The sequence below is a fragment of the Polypterus senegalus genome, chromosome 4, assembly GCF_016835505.1.
Source record: "Polypterus senegalus isolate Bchr_013 chromosome 4, ASM1683550v1, whole genome shotgun sequence".
NCBI lineage: Eukaryota > Metazoa > Chordata > Cladistia > Polypteriformes > Polypteridae > Polypterus > Polypterus senegalus.
The window spans coordinates 17,457,494-17,476,375 of NC_053157.1; the positions used below are offsets into that span (position 1 = coordinate 17,457,494).

An 18,882-nucleotide genomic window follows, 5' to 3' on the forward strand; every position below is an offset into this window, starting at 1 on the left:
CCCTCGACAAATGATATTAAGGGGATCGCAATACCATATGTGCAAATTAATTCCTTCAGGAAAGCTGGTCACAACTTTAGTTTTAATTTTGGGTAAAAAACAAGTCTATATGTTAACACACTCAAACATTATCCCACCCGCGTAATTATCTGTATATCTTTATTTTTTAACCTAGCGATGATACAGGCAGGTGGCAAGACAGTAACGGAATTGGTGCATCGCTCGATACATCGAAGTGATTAACCTATAAAATTTGTACATTGGCCGTTTAATATGTGCTCCATCAAATTAGCCTTTTGAACTGCACAAAGTCGTTCGAGCACCAAGGTATGCCTTAATCAGGCCATAAAATGCACACCAAAAGGGAGTAAATTACATAAGTGAAATAAAAAGCCCTCGTCGGCGGTGTTAGCATCCCTACGTCATTAACATTCCTCCCTTGTCCGCGGTCTGAACAGAAGAGCCTCAGCGAGCAGCCAGAAAGAGTGCAGTGCTCTTGTGTGCGAGCGGAGGTAGCGGTACAGCGGGACCTCAGCGCCGAGGAAGACAGGAGAATTGCTACTGCATCGCGGCACTGACCGCTCGACCTGGAATTAGGACCCTCAGGAAGAGGCTTTCAAATCAGAGACCGCTGAACGCGTTTACTAACAAAAGGCACGGGAGAAAAGAAGAGAAGAAGGAAAATTTAAATCCTGCCACTGTTATCCTCTGCTTCAATATGTATAGGATTTAATACCTGAAGCCGTGAGAGGGGAAAAAGACAACCGGGGATTATATGGCGAATGTGGTTATATTTTCTTTGGAAATGCAAAAGATTATGCATGTATCTGTCTTCCTTGCTCCTGTGCTCTGGGGACTGGCGTTTGGTGGATTATCCAGCGTACAAATAGGTAGGTCACTGGTGGACATATGCATAGTTATCTCATTGCACCCCACAGCATCTCGATTGTATTAACATTCCGAACATGAAGGCTGCTCAGTTCTTGAAGCAGTGCCTTACATTGTGTAGTGAGCGCTAAATCCAGTAAGCGCCTCTCTTCTGCTGCCGAATGAAGAGCTCTAGTCTTGTATAGATATGGCTGTGCGATCTTTATGCTTCTGTGCTAACTTTAACGTTGACATATATGTTGTTTTATGGAGCATGAACGATATGGCTTGGATGCTCAATCTGGCATTCAGCCTAACAGCATGAATAATGCAGCATCTTTTAAGATTTTTTTTTTTACTCCCTGTTAATAAATCGATATTTCATTCTTTCATCTTTGTTCTGCAGGGGGTTTATTTCCAAGGGGTGCAGATCAGGAATACAGTGCATTTCGAATAGGAATGGTTCAGTTCGTCACTGCTGATTTTAGACTGACGCCCCATATTGACAATCTGGAAGTAGCAAACAGCTTTGCTGTCACCAATTGTTGTGAGTAATGAAATTGATGTTTTACACATGCATTTTCATCTCTTTTGTAATATTCATTTTTTTAAGTTTATTATTGTGTCCGTTATTTGTTTTCTAAGGAGCAAACATTAAGATACCTGAGCTATCAAACGCAGCCTGTCAGGTTTAATTGGACTTCAGAGCTGCTCTCATCTAGCGCCTGTAACGAGAATGTGAGAAGCCCCCCACACACCCACACGCGCAAAGCGCACACTCAGAAATTACCCGTATGTCAGGCTCTTATCATCTACAAAGAAAAAAAAATATATACATGCAATATTAATTTAGGCGTTTACATTTTACAGTTTTTGTGTGTAATTACATGTGCACAACAAAAGTACATTAACACGTTATTTACATGGCGCTCCCTAGTGAGAAAGAAAAATACTCGAATACGTAAGGTGCCAATTAAGAAGATGCCTAGGCGATCGTGCACGTTTTGTACTATCGCCATAGTTACAGTTCTTTAAAATAATAAACCTAAAGGCAGTGTCATGGCGCATCAATCCCTTAAAAAAAATACTGCAGGAACAAACAAGTGCTTGTGAAGCTGATGTTATTAGAAATGTTTCACGAGGAATACATACAGGCACAGTAATATGAAGAAAGAATCGCATTAAATGGCACCTCCAGTTTTCAGTGATAGTATTGTGACGTGGATTGCCAGCTTTAAGCTAATTAGCACAGTGTAGAGAAAGATACAATGGAGGTCGTTTTGTTTTCTGTGCCAGATGACTTCCTCCATTCACACCAAAAGTAGGACATGCCTTTACTTTGTGCATAAGAAAGACACAGAAGGCTGAGGGGGGAAAAAGTGGCACAGCTCACATTTACATCGAGGAAGGCGTTCAGTGTGTGTCTGCGCGCGTGTGTGTGTGTGTGTGTGTACAGACAGACAAGGATTCCTGCTGCTGTCTCAAAATAGCGATAGATAGATAGATAGATAGATAGATAGATAGATAGATAGATAGATAGATAGATAGATAGATAGATAGGAAAGGCGCTATATGATAGATATTAAAGGTAATAGAAAATATTAAAGGCACTATATCAAATAAAACTCAAAAAACTATATCAAAAAACTCAAGCTGCTGCTTCAAGTAAGCTGTATAAATGAGTTTGTGTATATATATATATATATATATATATATATATATATATATATATATATATCCATCCATTGTCTAACCCGCTGAATCCGAATACAGGGTCTGCTGGAGCCAATCCCAGCCAACACAGGGCACAAGGCAGGAACCAATCCTGGGCAGGGTGCCAACCCACCACAGGACACACACAAACACACACTAGGGCCAATTTAGAATCGCCAATCCACCTAACCTGCATGTCTTTGGATTGTGGGATGAAACCGGAGCGCCCGGAGGAAACCCACGCAGACACGGGGAGAACATGCAAACTCCACGCAAGGAGGACCCAGGAAGCGAACCCGGGTCTCCTAACTGCGAGGCAGCAGCACTACCACTGTGCCACCATGCCTATATATATATATATATATATATATATATATATATATATATATATATATATATATATATATATATATATATATATATATATATATATATATATATATATATATATATATATATATATAGAGAGAGAGAGAGAGAGAGAGAGAGAGAGAGAGAGAGAGAGATTAAAGGTGATGTAAAATTTTAAAGGCACTATATCAAATGCATCATAGACTCATGGTGCTGCTTCAAGTAGGCTGTATAAATGAGTGTGTGTATATACTGTACATATATATATATATATATATATATATATATATATATATAGAGAGAGAGAGAGAGAGAGAGAGAGAGAGAGATTAAAGGTGATGTAAAATATTAAAGGCACTATATCAAATGCATCATAGTTTCCTGGTGCTGCCTCCATTCAGCTATATTACTGAGAATGTATATATATATAGAGAGAGAGGTGGAGAGTGAAACTAAAGGAGGTATATAATAGAAAATACACTATATCAGATATATCATAGATAAGAATATACTATGTTAAAGGGGGCATATAATGGAAAAGACACTTTACCAAATGTAAAATACGTACATGGTGCTTCCTGCATTTAGTTATATCTACAAGTGATAGATAAGAGATAGAGAAATGCATAGATGACCATGTAAGATGTTATGCAATAGGCTGACAGATAGAGGAGTACATATCAGTGTACAGTGAATATACATATTTGAAAAAATGTAATTTAATTTTCAAACCAAAATGTTTTTATTTATTTACTATAAGATAATGAAACTAGTTTGTTCCAAAATGGTCAATTAAGACATGTTAAATACAGGCCAAACCCCAGTTTTCTATACTTTCACTTAAATATCTGCTGTGTCCCACAGAGGGTGTTATTTATTACCTGAAACTTCGAAGAAACTAGTAATTATTATACTGTTGTACTGTACTTTATACTGTTGAACAGGTACTTTTTAAATTTGTGCTTGGTGAAAAGTTGTAATATGCATTTTTAATGTTATTAAAATTAAAAGAAAAATCATTATTGAGCAAAGCATGTAATTATTTTTACAGTTGGATTTCAAAAAATGACAAAAGATTTTTTTTTCCCTGAATAAAATTAGCAAGTGACTAATGGCACGTAGTTATCAGCACTAGTGTTCTGCATGAATGAAGCTAAGTGATAGGTAGGGTTAGAACAGAAAGTGTTTATTTGTTAACAGCATTGTACCATAATAAAAAATCGGGTTAAACTGATATTGGAAAGTGTTTGAGTGGATGGTTATTTTAGAGTATGCGATGCATTAGATGACTGTCCTTTCTTTCTTTCTTTCTTTCTTTCTTTCTTTCTTTCTTTCTTTCTTTCTTTCTTTCTGTCTGTCTGTCTGTCTGTTCATTTGTAGGCCATTTCCATTTTAAATAAAATCTGCAGCCCTGCAGTCTTTACTGCACCATTGTGACATGTGGGTGCTGATTCAGGCAAAAAAAACCCTCTCATTTTCCGATAATTTCACTTAAAACACATTTTAAATTGCTTCTGCAGTTAAATCTTTTTAGCTTTTTTTGTTTTTTTCTCTTTTCAAGTGTAGTGCCCATTGTGGCCTGATTGTTTCTCACATGACTTTTTTAAAGTGAGAGGTGGAATACATCTGCATGCTAAATGGTGACAGTGGTGACGAGGCAGTTCCCTTAAGACACGTCTGCTGGCCCATTTCAGATCTGCTGCTGTGTTTCAGATGCACACCTTTCACCTTTTCACCTGCTCCAGACCTAATTTCGAACATACAAAATGATGTATTATGCAGCTACAGAATTTTTAAATAAATGTGAGTCATTCAGTTGCAATTGACTATCTATTTTGGCAGAGGGCTTCAGTCGTAGATAGTTTACTCATGGCAGATGCTTTTCCTTTTTCATTTTCATAACCATATAACAACTTGTGAATTTTCTGGACAGGTTCTGTGTTCAGCCCTGATGTCTTTAGCACGGTAACAGCAGGTATTTTCCTAAACATTTCATGGTAAAAGATGATTTAGGATCCAAACTAATGCTTAACTTAATACATTGCGTAATAAAGCACATAAGTAAATTGTTAAGATTAAATCAAACATGGATTTTGCATATTTGATAAAATATTTATCTGCGTTGACCTTGTGGCATTCCCAAATGGATAAGGTGTTGACTGAAACCCATAAGCCGGCAGGCTCCTTCTGTACCCCTGACTCACTAAGAGACTCAGAGTAAATCAAGGAACCTGCCTGTGCTCACACTGTATACAGTAATACAAAATGCAAACAATTATAGCTTTAAATAAATCAACTATAATCATGTTTTTTCAATAAAAGTATATTACATGTATTTAGTGCATGTACGTGATGCTTAAATGTGCCTTTAGCAGCAGAGTTACGCTCTTTGCTGGATTAAGTCAGTGGCATGGTCAGAGAATGGTGTCTCGTTTTATTTAGTGGCTGCGCTTGAGCTGAGATCATCATTAATGTTTGTCTAAAGATGTGGTTTCAGTAGCCACAGGCATGCAAACAATGCAGCTGACACAAGAAACACAACAGAAACAACAAAAATTAACAAAGTATAGTTAAAAAAAAATCAAAACTGATTTAAATGGATGCTGAGGTAATACGTATTAATTGAAGTGTGAAGAAATGTCTAGATCTGTACCAAGAGATGCATAGGTTAAAAAGAGCAATAAAAATGATAGGATTCATAGTTTACGTATTCTTATTTTTATGGTATACAGCAGCGTTTCTCAACCTTTAAGTATTTGCGACCTGAGTTTTCATAACAGTTTTAATCGCGCCCCCCTAATGTTTTTTTGAAAGGAGCCCACTAATACCAATTTGTTCTTTTTTAATTAATGATATATCATAGATGCATATTTTATTATACCTACTTAACTTTTATCGACATTTATCTAACTCTATATTTATTTTTCTAGTATCAGAATGTAGTTTAAGTTCATTTGTTTTGGTTTCAATGGATGTATTTTTCATATTTTCGATTGTTTTTTTTTTGTTTCACATCTTTGCGACCCCCTTTATGTTAATTCGCGCCCCCCTAGGGGGGCCCACCCCACAGGTTGAGAACCACTGGTATACAGTACATGTGATAATACTGACCCAGTAAACCCCATAGAACACATTCAACAGGGAATTGATTTAAAAAAGGCAAACACAAACTGAACATAGAATATTCGACTCTGAGTCACTAATAGTACACATATAGCAACAGTGCTTAACACTCTTGGCTTAGCAGATACATAAATGTAAAAGAAACCAAATGCAGTTTCAATCTTAATTACTCTAAGATTTTAGTGAAGGGTGTAGAATGAGTGCAGTTGTTATAAAGAGCAATGTTCATTTGTTCATTTTCTAGAACACTCACTCCAGTCAAGGGTAGCATCTTTCAGAAACGGTTAGCGTCGTCATAGTGCATCAGGATTCCTGGAGGCTGTGCTCTCCTTGTAATGATAATTACGTAAAAGTCTAAAGTAACGTTTTAAACTGATAATGGTTTGTAGCATGCCTCTTATAAAATAAATACTTTATAGTATATAACACCAGAGAGTTGATTTGCAAATTATGCATAAAACATATAAATCAGTGTACAGTACTGGCAGCACTAATATCTCTTTTGTATAAAGGATGACTTGTTTAAAACAATTTAGCTGCAAAAGTATGGACAATTTTTCTTGGTGCTCCTCCTATTAAAAATCTTATTAAAAGACTGTTTTTTGCATATTTAATGGTGATAAATGTTGACACAATTTTTGTCAAAATTAAGCTTATAAGGGTCTAAAAAACACAAAATGCATTATTTGCTCACTTAGTTAGCCATTACTGTCACAGATACTGAGTACATAATACAAGTAGGTCTGTCATGGAATTAGTGAGACTGATTGAAAGAACGCAAAAAACTGAAGCCGATATGCTGACGGACCTCACAGAAGACAAATTTATAGCTTTAGTGTACAAAAGAAAATCTTTTTAATATTAATCTCAATAATTTCATGACATAAACTGTACATCCATTAGCAAAGGGTAGTGAGGAGCTGCTGCCTACCCTGGCACCATTTTGGAACAAGACAAGAGGCACTCTGACTCCTCACAATCCTTCATTAGATTAAGCAGGTTCTGTTAATGTTCTGTACAACCAGCTGTACACTCTGTGCTCCTGGGAATGGGAATGAATACACCTGTATATATGCATTTGTGTCCATATGTACTGTGTATATAATCTCTATCTATCTATCTATCTATCTATCTATCTATCTATCTATCTATCTATCTATCTATCTATCTATCTATCTATCTATTCAATTCTACTGTATTATATAGTGCCTTTCACATCTATCTATCTATCTATTTTATTATATATTGCCTTTCATATCTATCTATCTATCTATCTATCTGTCTATTCTATTATATATTGCCTTTCATATCTATCTATCTATCTATTCTATTATATATTGCCTTTCATATCTATCTATCTATCTATCTATCTATCTATCTATCTATCTATCTATCTATCTATCTATCTATCATATAGTGCCTTTCACATCTATCTATCTATCATATAGTGCCTTTCACATCTATCTATCTATCTATCTATCTATCTATCTATCTATCTATCTATCTATCTATCTATCTATCTATCTATCTCTTATATAGTGCCTTTCATATCTATCTATCTATCTATCTATCTATCTATCTATCTATCTATCTATCTATCTATCTATTATATAGTGCCCTTCATACTTATTTTGGTATCTATGTATCAAATAAACAACACCAACACATATTTGTACATACATCATAAGCCTGCACAAAACTGATTCCTATCCTGGCTGGGAGCCAATGCCACAGTTTCTCCAACCATGTAATAAGTAAAACAAGTGTGACCAGAAAATAGCTGGATTGAAGGTGAAGTTAATAGTCAATTTAAATTATAAACCTGAAATCCAGAACATTTTAATTTGACTCATTGTTGGTTGAATCCTGCATATTACTGCTTTGCTGTGCTTTTACTTCATGTGTCACTGGGTCTTCATTTTTAGACACAGCTGCACGAATGTTTTGAGCCCTCCAAGCATTAATAATTGGTTTGTACGCTGTAGCTAAAGCTTTCGGGTTGAATTGTTGAAACTGAAGGAGAAGTAGCAAGTGCTTGTGAAATATACCTTTAAAAAAAGAACTATGTGCATCTTCATTAAGGTTTCAGAACTACACAAAATGAGAATATTGTATCTAGTAGAGTACAAAATGGTAGCCCCGAAAGACATGATATTTAGGTAAATTAAATATTTTATTAGTGCACAATTCTGTGCTGCTGACATTTTTAATAATTGCATCAAAATATATTTTTAATTTTATAAAATTTGTCAGATATCATAGGATTTTACAGATTTATGGATTTTGAAGCAGATCAGATCTTAGTATATTTGGCAGATTTCTGTAGGTTTACCCGTTGATCAGGCCCTACACTCCACAAAATAACACATAGAAAATAGAAATAAGAAGAAAAAATAAAATGTTTTAATGACAATCCATGAAGCTCAACACAAACATAAATAAAAAATAGAAAATAAAATAAAATAGAAAGATTAAGCAGAAGCCCAGTATGCTTACTTTACTTTGACATTAATGAGTTCTTCCCAGATTCTGATAAAAACAGGAACAGATCCTTGTAAGCCTTTTTACCATTTTGAGATATGATTTGTAGAACGTTGATCTTTCCACTGAGTTATAGGGGGTGGAGTGTGTTAATTCAAGATGAGCAAAGTATATAACAATGCATTATTATTATTATTATTATTATTATTATTATTGTTATTATTATTATTGTTACTAGTAGCAGTAGTGGAAGTAGTAAGTATTTTTGTTAGTAGTTTTATTGTATAGAATATCACAATACAATTTTCATAGCATTATATGATCACAAATGGTATCACTCCATATAAATGTATGAGGAGAGAGACTTGATTCAAGAATAAAGATTCTGTCAGGCTTGTCATAAATACTCTGTTCTTTTAAATATATATATAGTAAGAAGTTGGAGTTAATAATTGCTGAACCATCCTGGTACCTCTTTCAGTAACGAAATCAAAGAGAAAAATAACATAAATCAGAACACACTATGCATCCTCTACCAGTGGTTAAGTGTTTCTGTTTAAGGATCTCCTGCTTCTTCAGCTGCAGGTTTAGAATTGACTGGCAGCTTCCCATTTAATGTGGTCATAAATATTCATTGGTGCCGAAAAGGTGGGACTTCCTGTGGGTATTAGAAATTGCTCCAGAGCTCTTCTCATCTTTCTTCCTCTCTTTTACATATAAATAGGGAGAAGACATTGTCCCTCCACTCCTGTTTTTCATTTCTAATTTATGCATAGCATTGCAATCGAAACTCAAAGGGGAAATATCATCTTGTCTGCAATTATGTATCATTGGTCATTTGTGGTTAGAAATTTACTGTAAGGTGCCCCATGTCTATCTTCCATCTTTTTATTTGTTATATGACAAGCCCACCTCCATCTTGACAACATCTCTATTATATCTATTATTTAAAGAAATCTTTCGACGGGACAAGACTTTTTAAAAAAGATTTTTTGAAGTGGGTTTGTTTCCTGCCTTGCGCCCTGTGTTGGCTGGGTTTGGCTCCAGCAGACCCCCGTGACACTGTATTTAGGATATAGCGGGTTGGATAATGGATGGATGGATTTTTTCAAGTCCTGCGAGACGAGACTTTTGCCTTGAGATTTTTTCAAGTCACGCCCTCCTCTCAAACATTTTCAAAAAACACCACGGTCCTGTCACCTCTCATTCATGTGAATGCTTTTGTCAGTTCCTGTGCTCGCAGCTCTTATAAATTTTTATTTTTTCCTCACTTTAAGTTCCCAATTAAAGAAGACTTATGTCCAAATCTTATTAAAGGATTTCATCACAAAGGGTTATCAACAGAAAAAATGAGTACACAGGCAATCTTAGCACCGAGAAATGAAGAAGTCAAATGATTTAACGGCAAAAATGTCGATCAGTTACATGGCAGTTAAATGCGTATCAGTAGACTATGCTGAAACAGTTGGTGGTGATTGTGCGAAAGATGAAAACAACATCACAATAATAACTACAACCGTTAACACCATCTGGCCTTCCACCGGCTGTACTACTGTAGAAAGAAGGATGTATCCAAGAAAGGTAATGTAGTATATCTTCAGGGAATAACATTAGACAACAAAGGAGATCTTGATTTGCCATTCGTATTAAAACGTTAACAGTTTCCTGTTAGAATGGCTTTTGCAAAGACAATTAACAAATCTCAGAGCCAAACATAGTCGTTTTATTTAATAGACAGAAAGAAACTAAATTCAGTCATGGGCAGTTATACGTCATGTTGATGCATATGTAACAATTCACATGAAAATAAAATCTGTTAAAATTGTTAATCCACATCCCCATATACGAGCGGCAAAACTTCAAAGAGGCTAGCATGTGGCACAGGCTTGGGGGTTGGCAAGCGAAGCCCCCTAGTGTGTGTGTGTATATATATATATATATATATATATATATATATATATATATATATATATATATATATATACACTCACCTAAAGGATTATTAGGAATGCAATTATCTAATCAACCAATCACATGCCAGTTGCTTCAATGCATTTAGGGGTGTGGTCCTGGTCAAGACAATCTCCTGAACTCCAAACTGAATGTCAGAATGGGAAAGAAAGGTGATTTAAGCAATTTTGAGCGTGGCATGGTTGTTGGTGCCAGACGGGCCGGTCTGAGTATTTCACAATCTGCTCAGTTACTGGGATTTTCACGCACAACCATTTCTAGGGTTTACAAAGACTGGTGTGAAAAGGGAAAAACATCCAGTATGCGGCAGTCCTGTAAGTGAAAATGCCTTGTTGATGCTAGAGGTCAGAGGAGAATGGGCCGACTGATTCAAGCTGATAGAAGAGCAACTTTGACTGAAATAACCACTCGTTATAACCGAGGTATGCAGCAAAGCATTTGTGAAGCCACAACATGCACAACCTTGAGGCGGATGGGCTACAACAGCAGAAGACCACTCATCTCCACTACAAATAGGAAAAAGAGGCTACAATTTGCACAAGCTCACCAAAATTGGACAGTTGAAGACTGGAAAAATGTTGCCTGGTCTGATGAGTCTCGATTTCTGTTGAGACATTCAAATGGTAGATTCAGAATTTGGCGTAAACAGAATGAGAACATGGATCCATCATGCCTTGTTACCACTGTGCAGGCTGGTGATGGTGGTGTAATGGTGTGGGGGATGTTTTCTTGGCACACTTTAGGTCTCTTAGTGCCAATTGGGCATCGTTTAAATGCCACGGGCTACCTGAGCATTGTTTCTGACCATGTCCATCCCTTCATGACCACCATGTACCCATCCTCTGATGGCTACTTCCAACAGGATAATGCACCATGTCACAAAGCCTCGAATCATTTCAAATTGGTTTCTTGAACATGACAATAAGTTCACTGTACTAAAATGGCCCCCACAGTCACCAGATCTCAACCCAATAGAGCATCTTTGGGATGTGGTGGAACGGGAGCTTTGTGCCCTGGATGTTCATCCCACAAATCTCCATCAACTGCAAGATGCTATCCTATCAATATGGGCCAACATTTCTAAAGAATGCTTTCAGCACCTTGTTGAATCAATGCCACGTAGAATTAAGGCAGTTCTGAAGGCGAAAGGGGGTCAAACACCGGATTAGTATGGTGTTCCTAATAATCCTTTAGGTCAGTGTATATATATATATAATTGTTCTAACTGGCTTGCCCAGAAGACTGACAAAATGCACACTACATGTGTAAAATAAATAAAAACAGCTATTGCAAAATTTTACTGTGAAATTGTGTATAATAACAACAGAAGTGATTTTGAAGCAATTTGTATAATAGTAAAAATAATTACCTTAATAGGTCAGTATTAATAATGAAATATTATAGAGGATGTAGAATGCAGCACAGTTGTAACATACAACTTAATTCATGAGAAACAAGTGAGGGTCAAGCAGCACACATGAGCTCCTCATCCCTGAGCAGCACTCCTGGTCAACTCCAGCTCAAGCGTGGATCTTGTCACAAATGGGTGATTTGCTTACTTATTTTTTGCTCTAGACAAAAATAGAATGGGACATTTTTTGTTCATCATAAAATGAGTATCCAGAAAAGAGGGAATGCATTTTTGATACATTTAACCGTTAGAGAGTTAATGATAAACAACCATAAAAATCTTACTCTTTCAACAGGTCTAAATACTTAAAAATTCTCAAAAATCAGTGTGGTCAGCATAATCATGTGAAATTGGCTTTCATTTGTTGTGCAATTCTTTCTAGTTATCATATTGATATCAAGTTGTATTCTGAAGAACATGAGGGTAAAAGCAACAATGTCCAGAAAAAAACAATGGCTACTTTTAGTGAGATTTTCTCAGCATTTATTTATTTTTTTTAAATTTTTATATATGCAAAATCTAACATTTTATTAGCCTATATTCAAGGTGATACTATATCAGAATTAACTGCAATTTTTATAGAAATAAGTGCAGTGGTTTTGGCGTGATACAAAAATGGATTGCATGATTCTTATAAACAGCGTGAGTCAAAATTATGCTAACATTTAAATGGTGGAAACTATTTATTCACAAAGCATGCTTCATATTTTCAAGATGATTTACAGGAATGTCTCAACCTGTTAGCTATCATGTTCAACACACAAAAACCAACGAGCAACAGTTTAAAGCCCAGACACACATTTCACGGGGAACAAATGATACTACAGTCCGTATTCCCTTGGGATTAATAAAGTATCTATCTATCTATCTATCTATCTATCTATCTATCTATCTATCTATCTATCTATCTATCTATCTATTATACAGTGCCTTTCTATCTATCTATCTATCTATCTATCTATCTATCTATCTATCTATCTATCTATTATACAGTGCCTTTCTATCTATCTATCTATCTATCTATCTATCTATCTATCTATCTATCTATCTATCTATCTATCTATCTATCTATCTATCTATCTATCTATCTATCTCTCCTTCAGGTCATTGATATCACGAACTTTCCTGCTATACACGCGCTCCTTCACCATACCCCATAACCAGAAACCACAGGGTGTCAAATCAGGGGAGTGTGGAGGCCATGGCGATGATCCACCACAACCTATTCATCGACCTGTTACCGGCAAAGTTTGAAATCCGACATTCTGTAGAATGCCTAGGCATTTTATATAATGCCTAAAACTAGCCGGCAATGTATGAAACGATTCAAATTTCACACATTTCCTAGGCATCCTATAGAATGCCAAATGAGAAACCGGCAAAGTATGAAATACATCTCCGATTCGTTTCGAATATCACGTGGCAAGGCACGTGACTTTTAACGCGCACCTTAGGCTTAGGATTTGGCAGTTGCACTTTGCGGTTTGTTTGGGAGTGTCAAAATACACAATTTTACTTAAATTTGTTCAACAAAAAATTTGTTTTTACTGTGCTCCATGAAAATGGAGGAGCAAGCTGTAGTGTTGAAGAAGGAATCATGGTCTATAGACATGAAACAACGATTCGACGATTAACTGTCCAAAATTCGAGTTAATGCTGCAAAAAGCAGTATTTTCTTAACCGAAACTATTTACCAGAAGTTAATAAATGATGTACAAAAATCCAAAATGACTACTAAGAAGGAACCCAGAGACTATTGGTTGATGAATCGCTAAGATGTGATGATTGTAGAAAACAAAAGTAAAGAAGGCGTCAGTACTATACAGTATTATATCACGGACTCAGAGTTATTTCACGTACTTCATGAAGCTCATTTGGCTATTGGACATGGAGGACGTGATAGAATATTGAAAGAACTTTCAATCAAGTACAAAAACGTTACACATCATGATATTGAACTGTACATCCGCCTTTGTCAGCCTTGCCAGAAAAAACAGAAAGGTATTAAAAAAGGCATTTGTTGTGAAACCTATGATTTTTTCCAAATTTAATTCCCGTTGTAAGGTAGATCTTTTTGACTTTCAGTCTCAGCCAGATAGAGAATACAAGTTTATTATGGTGTACCAAGATCATCTCACAAAATTTGTGATTCTTAAGTCTCTAACGTCAAAAAGAGCTAAAGAAGTAGCCTACAACCTAGTGGACATATTCTCGTTGCTTGGAGCACCATCTATATTACAGTCTGACAATGGTAGGGAATTTGCCAATAATGTGGTGACCTCACAATAATGTGGTGTGGAAGCCTCGCCATTTACAAAGCCAGGGTAGTGTCGAAAGAGCTAATCAAGATATCGAAAATATGCTTTGTACTTGGATGCAGGACAACAAATGTGACCGCTGGAGTGAAGGACTGCGTTTCGTTTAATTTATGAAAAATACATTTTATCATTCTGGGATCAAAAGAACACCATACGAAGCTCTTTTTGGCTGCAAACTTAAAGTAGGGCTTACAACGTCTTTTCTACCAGAAGATGTTTTAAAAGACATAAATACAGAGGAGCTGCTAGAAAAAGTAATAGAAAGCATCCAAACAATGGAATAAGGTGAAACTAATCAGATTATGCAAGTTTTAAAAAACATGGATGAGATTATAGTCGATAGTGGATTAAACCAACATGATGAAGACATGCTTACCGAAGAGATTTCCGTTTCTGATACCTGTTGTGTGTGTTTAAAGGAAACGAGTGTCGTCAAAAAATTCATACCTTCTGTGGCCATGCTAGTAAAGATGATGAAATAGATATTTTGTGCACCCTTTGTTTCAAAACTGAAAATGCTATTGAAGGTTAAATAAATTCTAAAATCAATCTGGAAATACAAGCCAAAAAAATGAAAATGAATTCGGAAAAAAAAAATCCCACTGCTTCTTTGGTAACTACTGTGCGAGTTTCTATTCCTGACGTCGACAAGGGGCGAGGTGATTCGCGCAATATATTGGTAGTTGTAATGAGTGTGACAGAGCATGGTTTCTACCAACTTGGAACTTCTGAAGGAATTTTAAAACAAGTATATGCGAGATCACAATTCACTTTATGCCCTAAGAACTTGCTTAGAATTGAAGATATTCCTGACCATGAAATTCCTCCCCGGTCAGTTGCAATTGCTCAGTTCAGTGGAAGTGGCCAAGGATTCGTCAAATGTATGTGTAAAACAAAGTGCCAAAATATGAAATGTCTTTGCGTGAAAAATGTAATGAAATGTAATTCAAAATGTCATTCAAGCCTACCATGTTGCAACAAGTAGGTTCATTTTAATTTCTTATTTTTTATATGAAAATTTTGTTTCCCTTAATAAGAAAGGCATAAATTTTGTTTTGTACAACTTTCATTTTTCTTTACGTATTTTGAATACACTTTTTTTAATGGCACTCTCATTATTTTTTCAGAATAACATTTATATTTTTGAGGAATGCACGTTATTTATATAATAGCCTTATCAAGACCTTTTTCCATACTTTGCCTAAATAGCATTTGTCATTCTATAGAATGCTTAGGTATTATATACAATGCCCAGGGAAAGTGTGTAATAATTCTTATATTTCATACATTGCCTAAAGACGCCGGGCATTATATACAGTGCCTAGGTATTCTACAGAATGCCGGCTTTTCAAACATTGCCAGTAACATATATATATTGTGGCATCCGGCCGGGGCTGGAGCCCGACCAGGATGCCCAGGAGGACTGGAGGAGGGCTTGTACCTCCTCCAGACCGCGAGGGGGCGTCCGCCCTGATTATGTTGGGAGCCACGGGTAAAGGGCTTGGAAGCCCAGCCCTGTAGGGACCCGTGGCCACCGCCAGGCGGCACCCCGGTGCCTGGATATCCCTGAGGCCCGGCACTTCTGCCACACCAGGAAGTGCTGGGGGGAAGACGACAGGGGACACCCGGACGGCTTCCAGGTGCGCAGCCGGCACTTCCGCCACACTGGGGCGTGTCTGCGGAGGAGTGCCAGGAAGCAGCTGTAGCCCATCCGGGTTCCTATTTAAGGGGCCGCCTCAGTCGAAAGCGGAAGTCGGGAGGAAGAGGACGAAGCTAGAAAGAGGACGGGAGGCGGCCAAGAGAGAGGCACAAAGACTGTGAGGCCTGGACAAGTGGGGGAACGGTGCTGGTGGCACTGGGAAGTGCACTGACCACAAGTATTGTAAATATTGTATAATAAATGTGTGTTGGGTGAACATAAGATGTCCGTCTGTGTGTTTCCGGGTTCAAGTCCACAATATATATATATATATATATATATATATATATATATATATATATATATCAGGGGTGGCCAATGCGTCAATCGCGATCGACTGGTAGATCGGAAAGGTAGTTCAGGTTGATCACGTTGCATTCAAAAAATTTTTTTTTTTAAATGTTAGTCTATCATACTGTATATCCTCCCTATGGCATTTGCCACTTGATTGACATACAGGGCGGCCAGTCTGAGATCTCTTTTCTTCTAACACACTGGACATCCTGCACGTACGATCAAACGTGCGAGCTACTACAAAACTCCGGCTACCTAATTGATCCAGTTAGCCTTCCATTTTTTATCGACTAAAGAAGGGATTTACTGTAAAAAAAAATAGTTGATTATGGGCTGGATGTGGAATTGGATTTTTTTCTCTCAATGTCACAATCGAAGTGCGATTGTCTGATCTGTCAATCTATCATTGCTATTCCAAAGAAGGAAAATGTGGAAAGGCACTTTCGAACTTTTCATAAAAACTACGAAACTGACTTCCTTCCGAAAAGCGATCTGAGAAAGAGAAAGGAGAGTGAACTAAAATTGCAGTTAATCGGACAGCCGTCATTTTTTACTCGGCTAAATTCAAAAGCAAAGGCAGACACACCAAAGCATCGTTCCGGGTGAGTCATTAAGCATAAGAAGTCGTTCCAAGATGGAGAGATGATAAAAGTTGCCTTCATTGAGGCAGTTGGATAGGGAGAAATTCCTGCTGGGATTTCAAGACCCCTGGCTGGAGAAAAAGGAGTTTCTCCTTGTCATTAAACATTCAGAATACAAGCAACTTAATAACGATCAATGGCCGCTAGACTTGCCATTTTTTTTGCGATCTGACCAACATGTTGAATGAGCTTAATTTACAGCTACAAGGAAAAGAGAAAACCATGGTCAATATTATTAGCTCAGTTAATGCTTTCAAACGAAAAATGCAACATCTGTCCTCAAAGCTGCAGCGCCTTGATTTGGGAAAACATCCAAGACCTCACGTCAGAGCTGGAGACGCAATGGAAGGCGTGTGCGCAACTTGACAGCATCCGCTACACAGAACAGATTGAAAATTGTCTGTCAGACTTTATCTAATGGAAAAAAAGTAACGATTCGAGTGTTGCCCAAAGTAGCTGAGTAAGAGTAGTGTTTCTTCTTCACAAATGTACTAAGACTTTTATTCCTTGGGAAACGTTTTCCAGTTGTTTCCCACTAGCACCAATCACATTAAAGCCCAGGAATACAGCACACAGCACTTCCCCTATCTTTCTCTTTGTTTCCTTCCTTCCTTCCTTTGCCTCAACTTCTCCACAGGCAAGCTTTGTCCCCGTTCCTCCCAACTCTGGCCCTCTCTGTGAGGCAGCTGGCTCCTGGTACTCCAGGTGGCTCCTTAGGAAGATCTGGAATTACTCCCAGGTGTGGCTAAAGCCCAAAGTAGGGCTATGCTGCCCCGACAGCTTCCCCTGGTGGCATCCACGGAACCTAACAAGGCTGTGCCGACAAATAGTAATTTCCATTCAGCCCTGTAGGAATCCAAGGTTTCGTTGCAGTTCAGGTGAGCTGCCAAGTAGTAGGTTAGGGAAGATAGTGCCCTTCAAAAGCCATCTCCCACTGTCCTTTGTTTAAGGAGACGTCCCTCACATTAAATAGATAGATAGATAGATAGATAGATAGATAGATAGATAGATAGATAGATAGATAGATATGGGCAAAAGTAGATTTACAGTTGTGGGTACAAAAAATCTACAGTATATGTCTTTTAGATAATTTAAGAATTTACGAAATTGTACCTGTGCACTGTGCCACTGTGACATTCTTTTGAGTTAATAAAGTTAATAGAGCTATTGAGTTAATAAAGCTATTGTAATAATCATAACCTACATATCTTTTTCCATACCAACAACTATAAACCTACTTTTTCCATCCCTGTATATTCACAGTATACTGCATATATACACACTTCTGCTACTTAGGATTAAAGAAAGACTGCTGTTTCTCTTTGCATATTGTAAAAGTTGATACGCCCACCTTAAAAAGTCACACACACTCACAATCTGACTTTCCTGCTGCTGGTTCAGCCTGTGCCCTGACTCACACGTGAGTCCAAGTTTGAAGAGTTTGTGGTCTAAAAGTACCTTTAAATGCCATCCCGCTGTCTCTCCCAAGAAAGCCCCTAATTCATAAGGTCACTTCAATGGCAGCTGTGCTTTTACCAGACTAGATTCCTTGCCTCGATGACAGCCCCCTTGCTGATTAACCACTTATAGTTTGCTACAAACCCACCCTGCCCTCTGTCGGCCCTCACAGTAACACTCTGTTTCTGTGAGAGGGTTCAGTCTTTTCTGGCAGTTTCTGGTAGCCAGACTGCTTCTCACTGTCCAGTATCTTGCTGTCCCTATGTTTTATCGTGGTAGGGTCCCAGGTGACCCTGTCCTCCCCTTTATACTCCCTATTGCATAGACAATAACAGAATTCCCCAAATCCAATTCTCTTACCATACTGTCTGGGTTGACTGCTATAGTCCAACAATTCCCACTTTCTTTTACATCTGCACTTAGGTACCAGAATAGGTGGAAGAAAATGATGCAAATGTACTCATCATGTATTACAAATAATATGTTCCAAAATATTAGCAGAGCACAAATATAAGTGTTGATAATATAATACAACCTAATAATAAGCAGTTTGTC

At 37.3% G+C, this 18,882-nt stretch overlaps 1 protein-coding gene across 5 annotated transcripts in view; it reads left to right on the forward strand.

The window, feature by feature from the left end:
• The first annotated feature begins 277 nt into the window (after positions 1 to 277).
• Positions 278 to 18,882, forward strand: part of gria2b (glutamate receptor, ionotropic, AMPA 2b) — a 203,927-nt gene continuing 185,322 nt past the window's right edge. For 2 of the 5 annotated variants that reach the window (XM_039750297.1, XM_039750298.1), the window contains exons 1-2: positions 292 to 890; positions 1,274 to 1,414. In XM_039750297.1, the coding sequence (XP_039606231.1) occupies positions 776 to 890; positions 1,274 to 1,414 (256 nt within the window). In that variant the 5' untranslated portion in view covers positions 292 to 775. Of the gene's footprint in view, positions 891 to 1,273; positions 1,415 to 18,882 lie in introns of all 5 variants that reach the window. The other 3 variants (XM_039750300.1, XM_039750301.1, XM_039750299.1) reach the window with 3 other exon arrangements.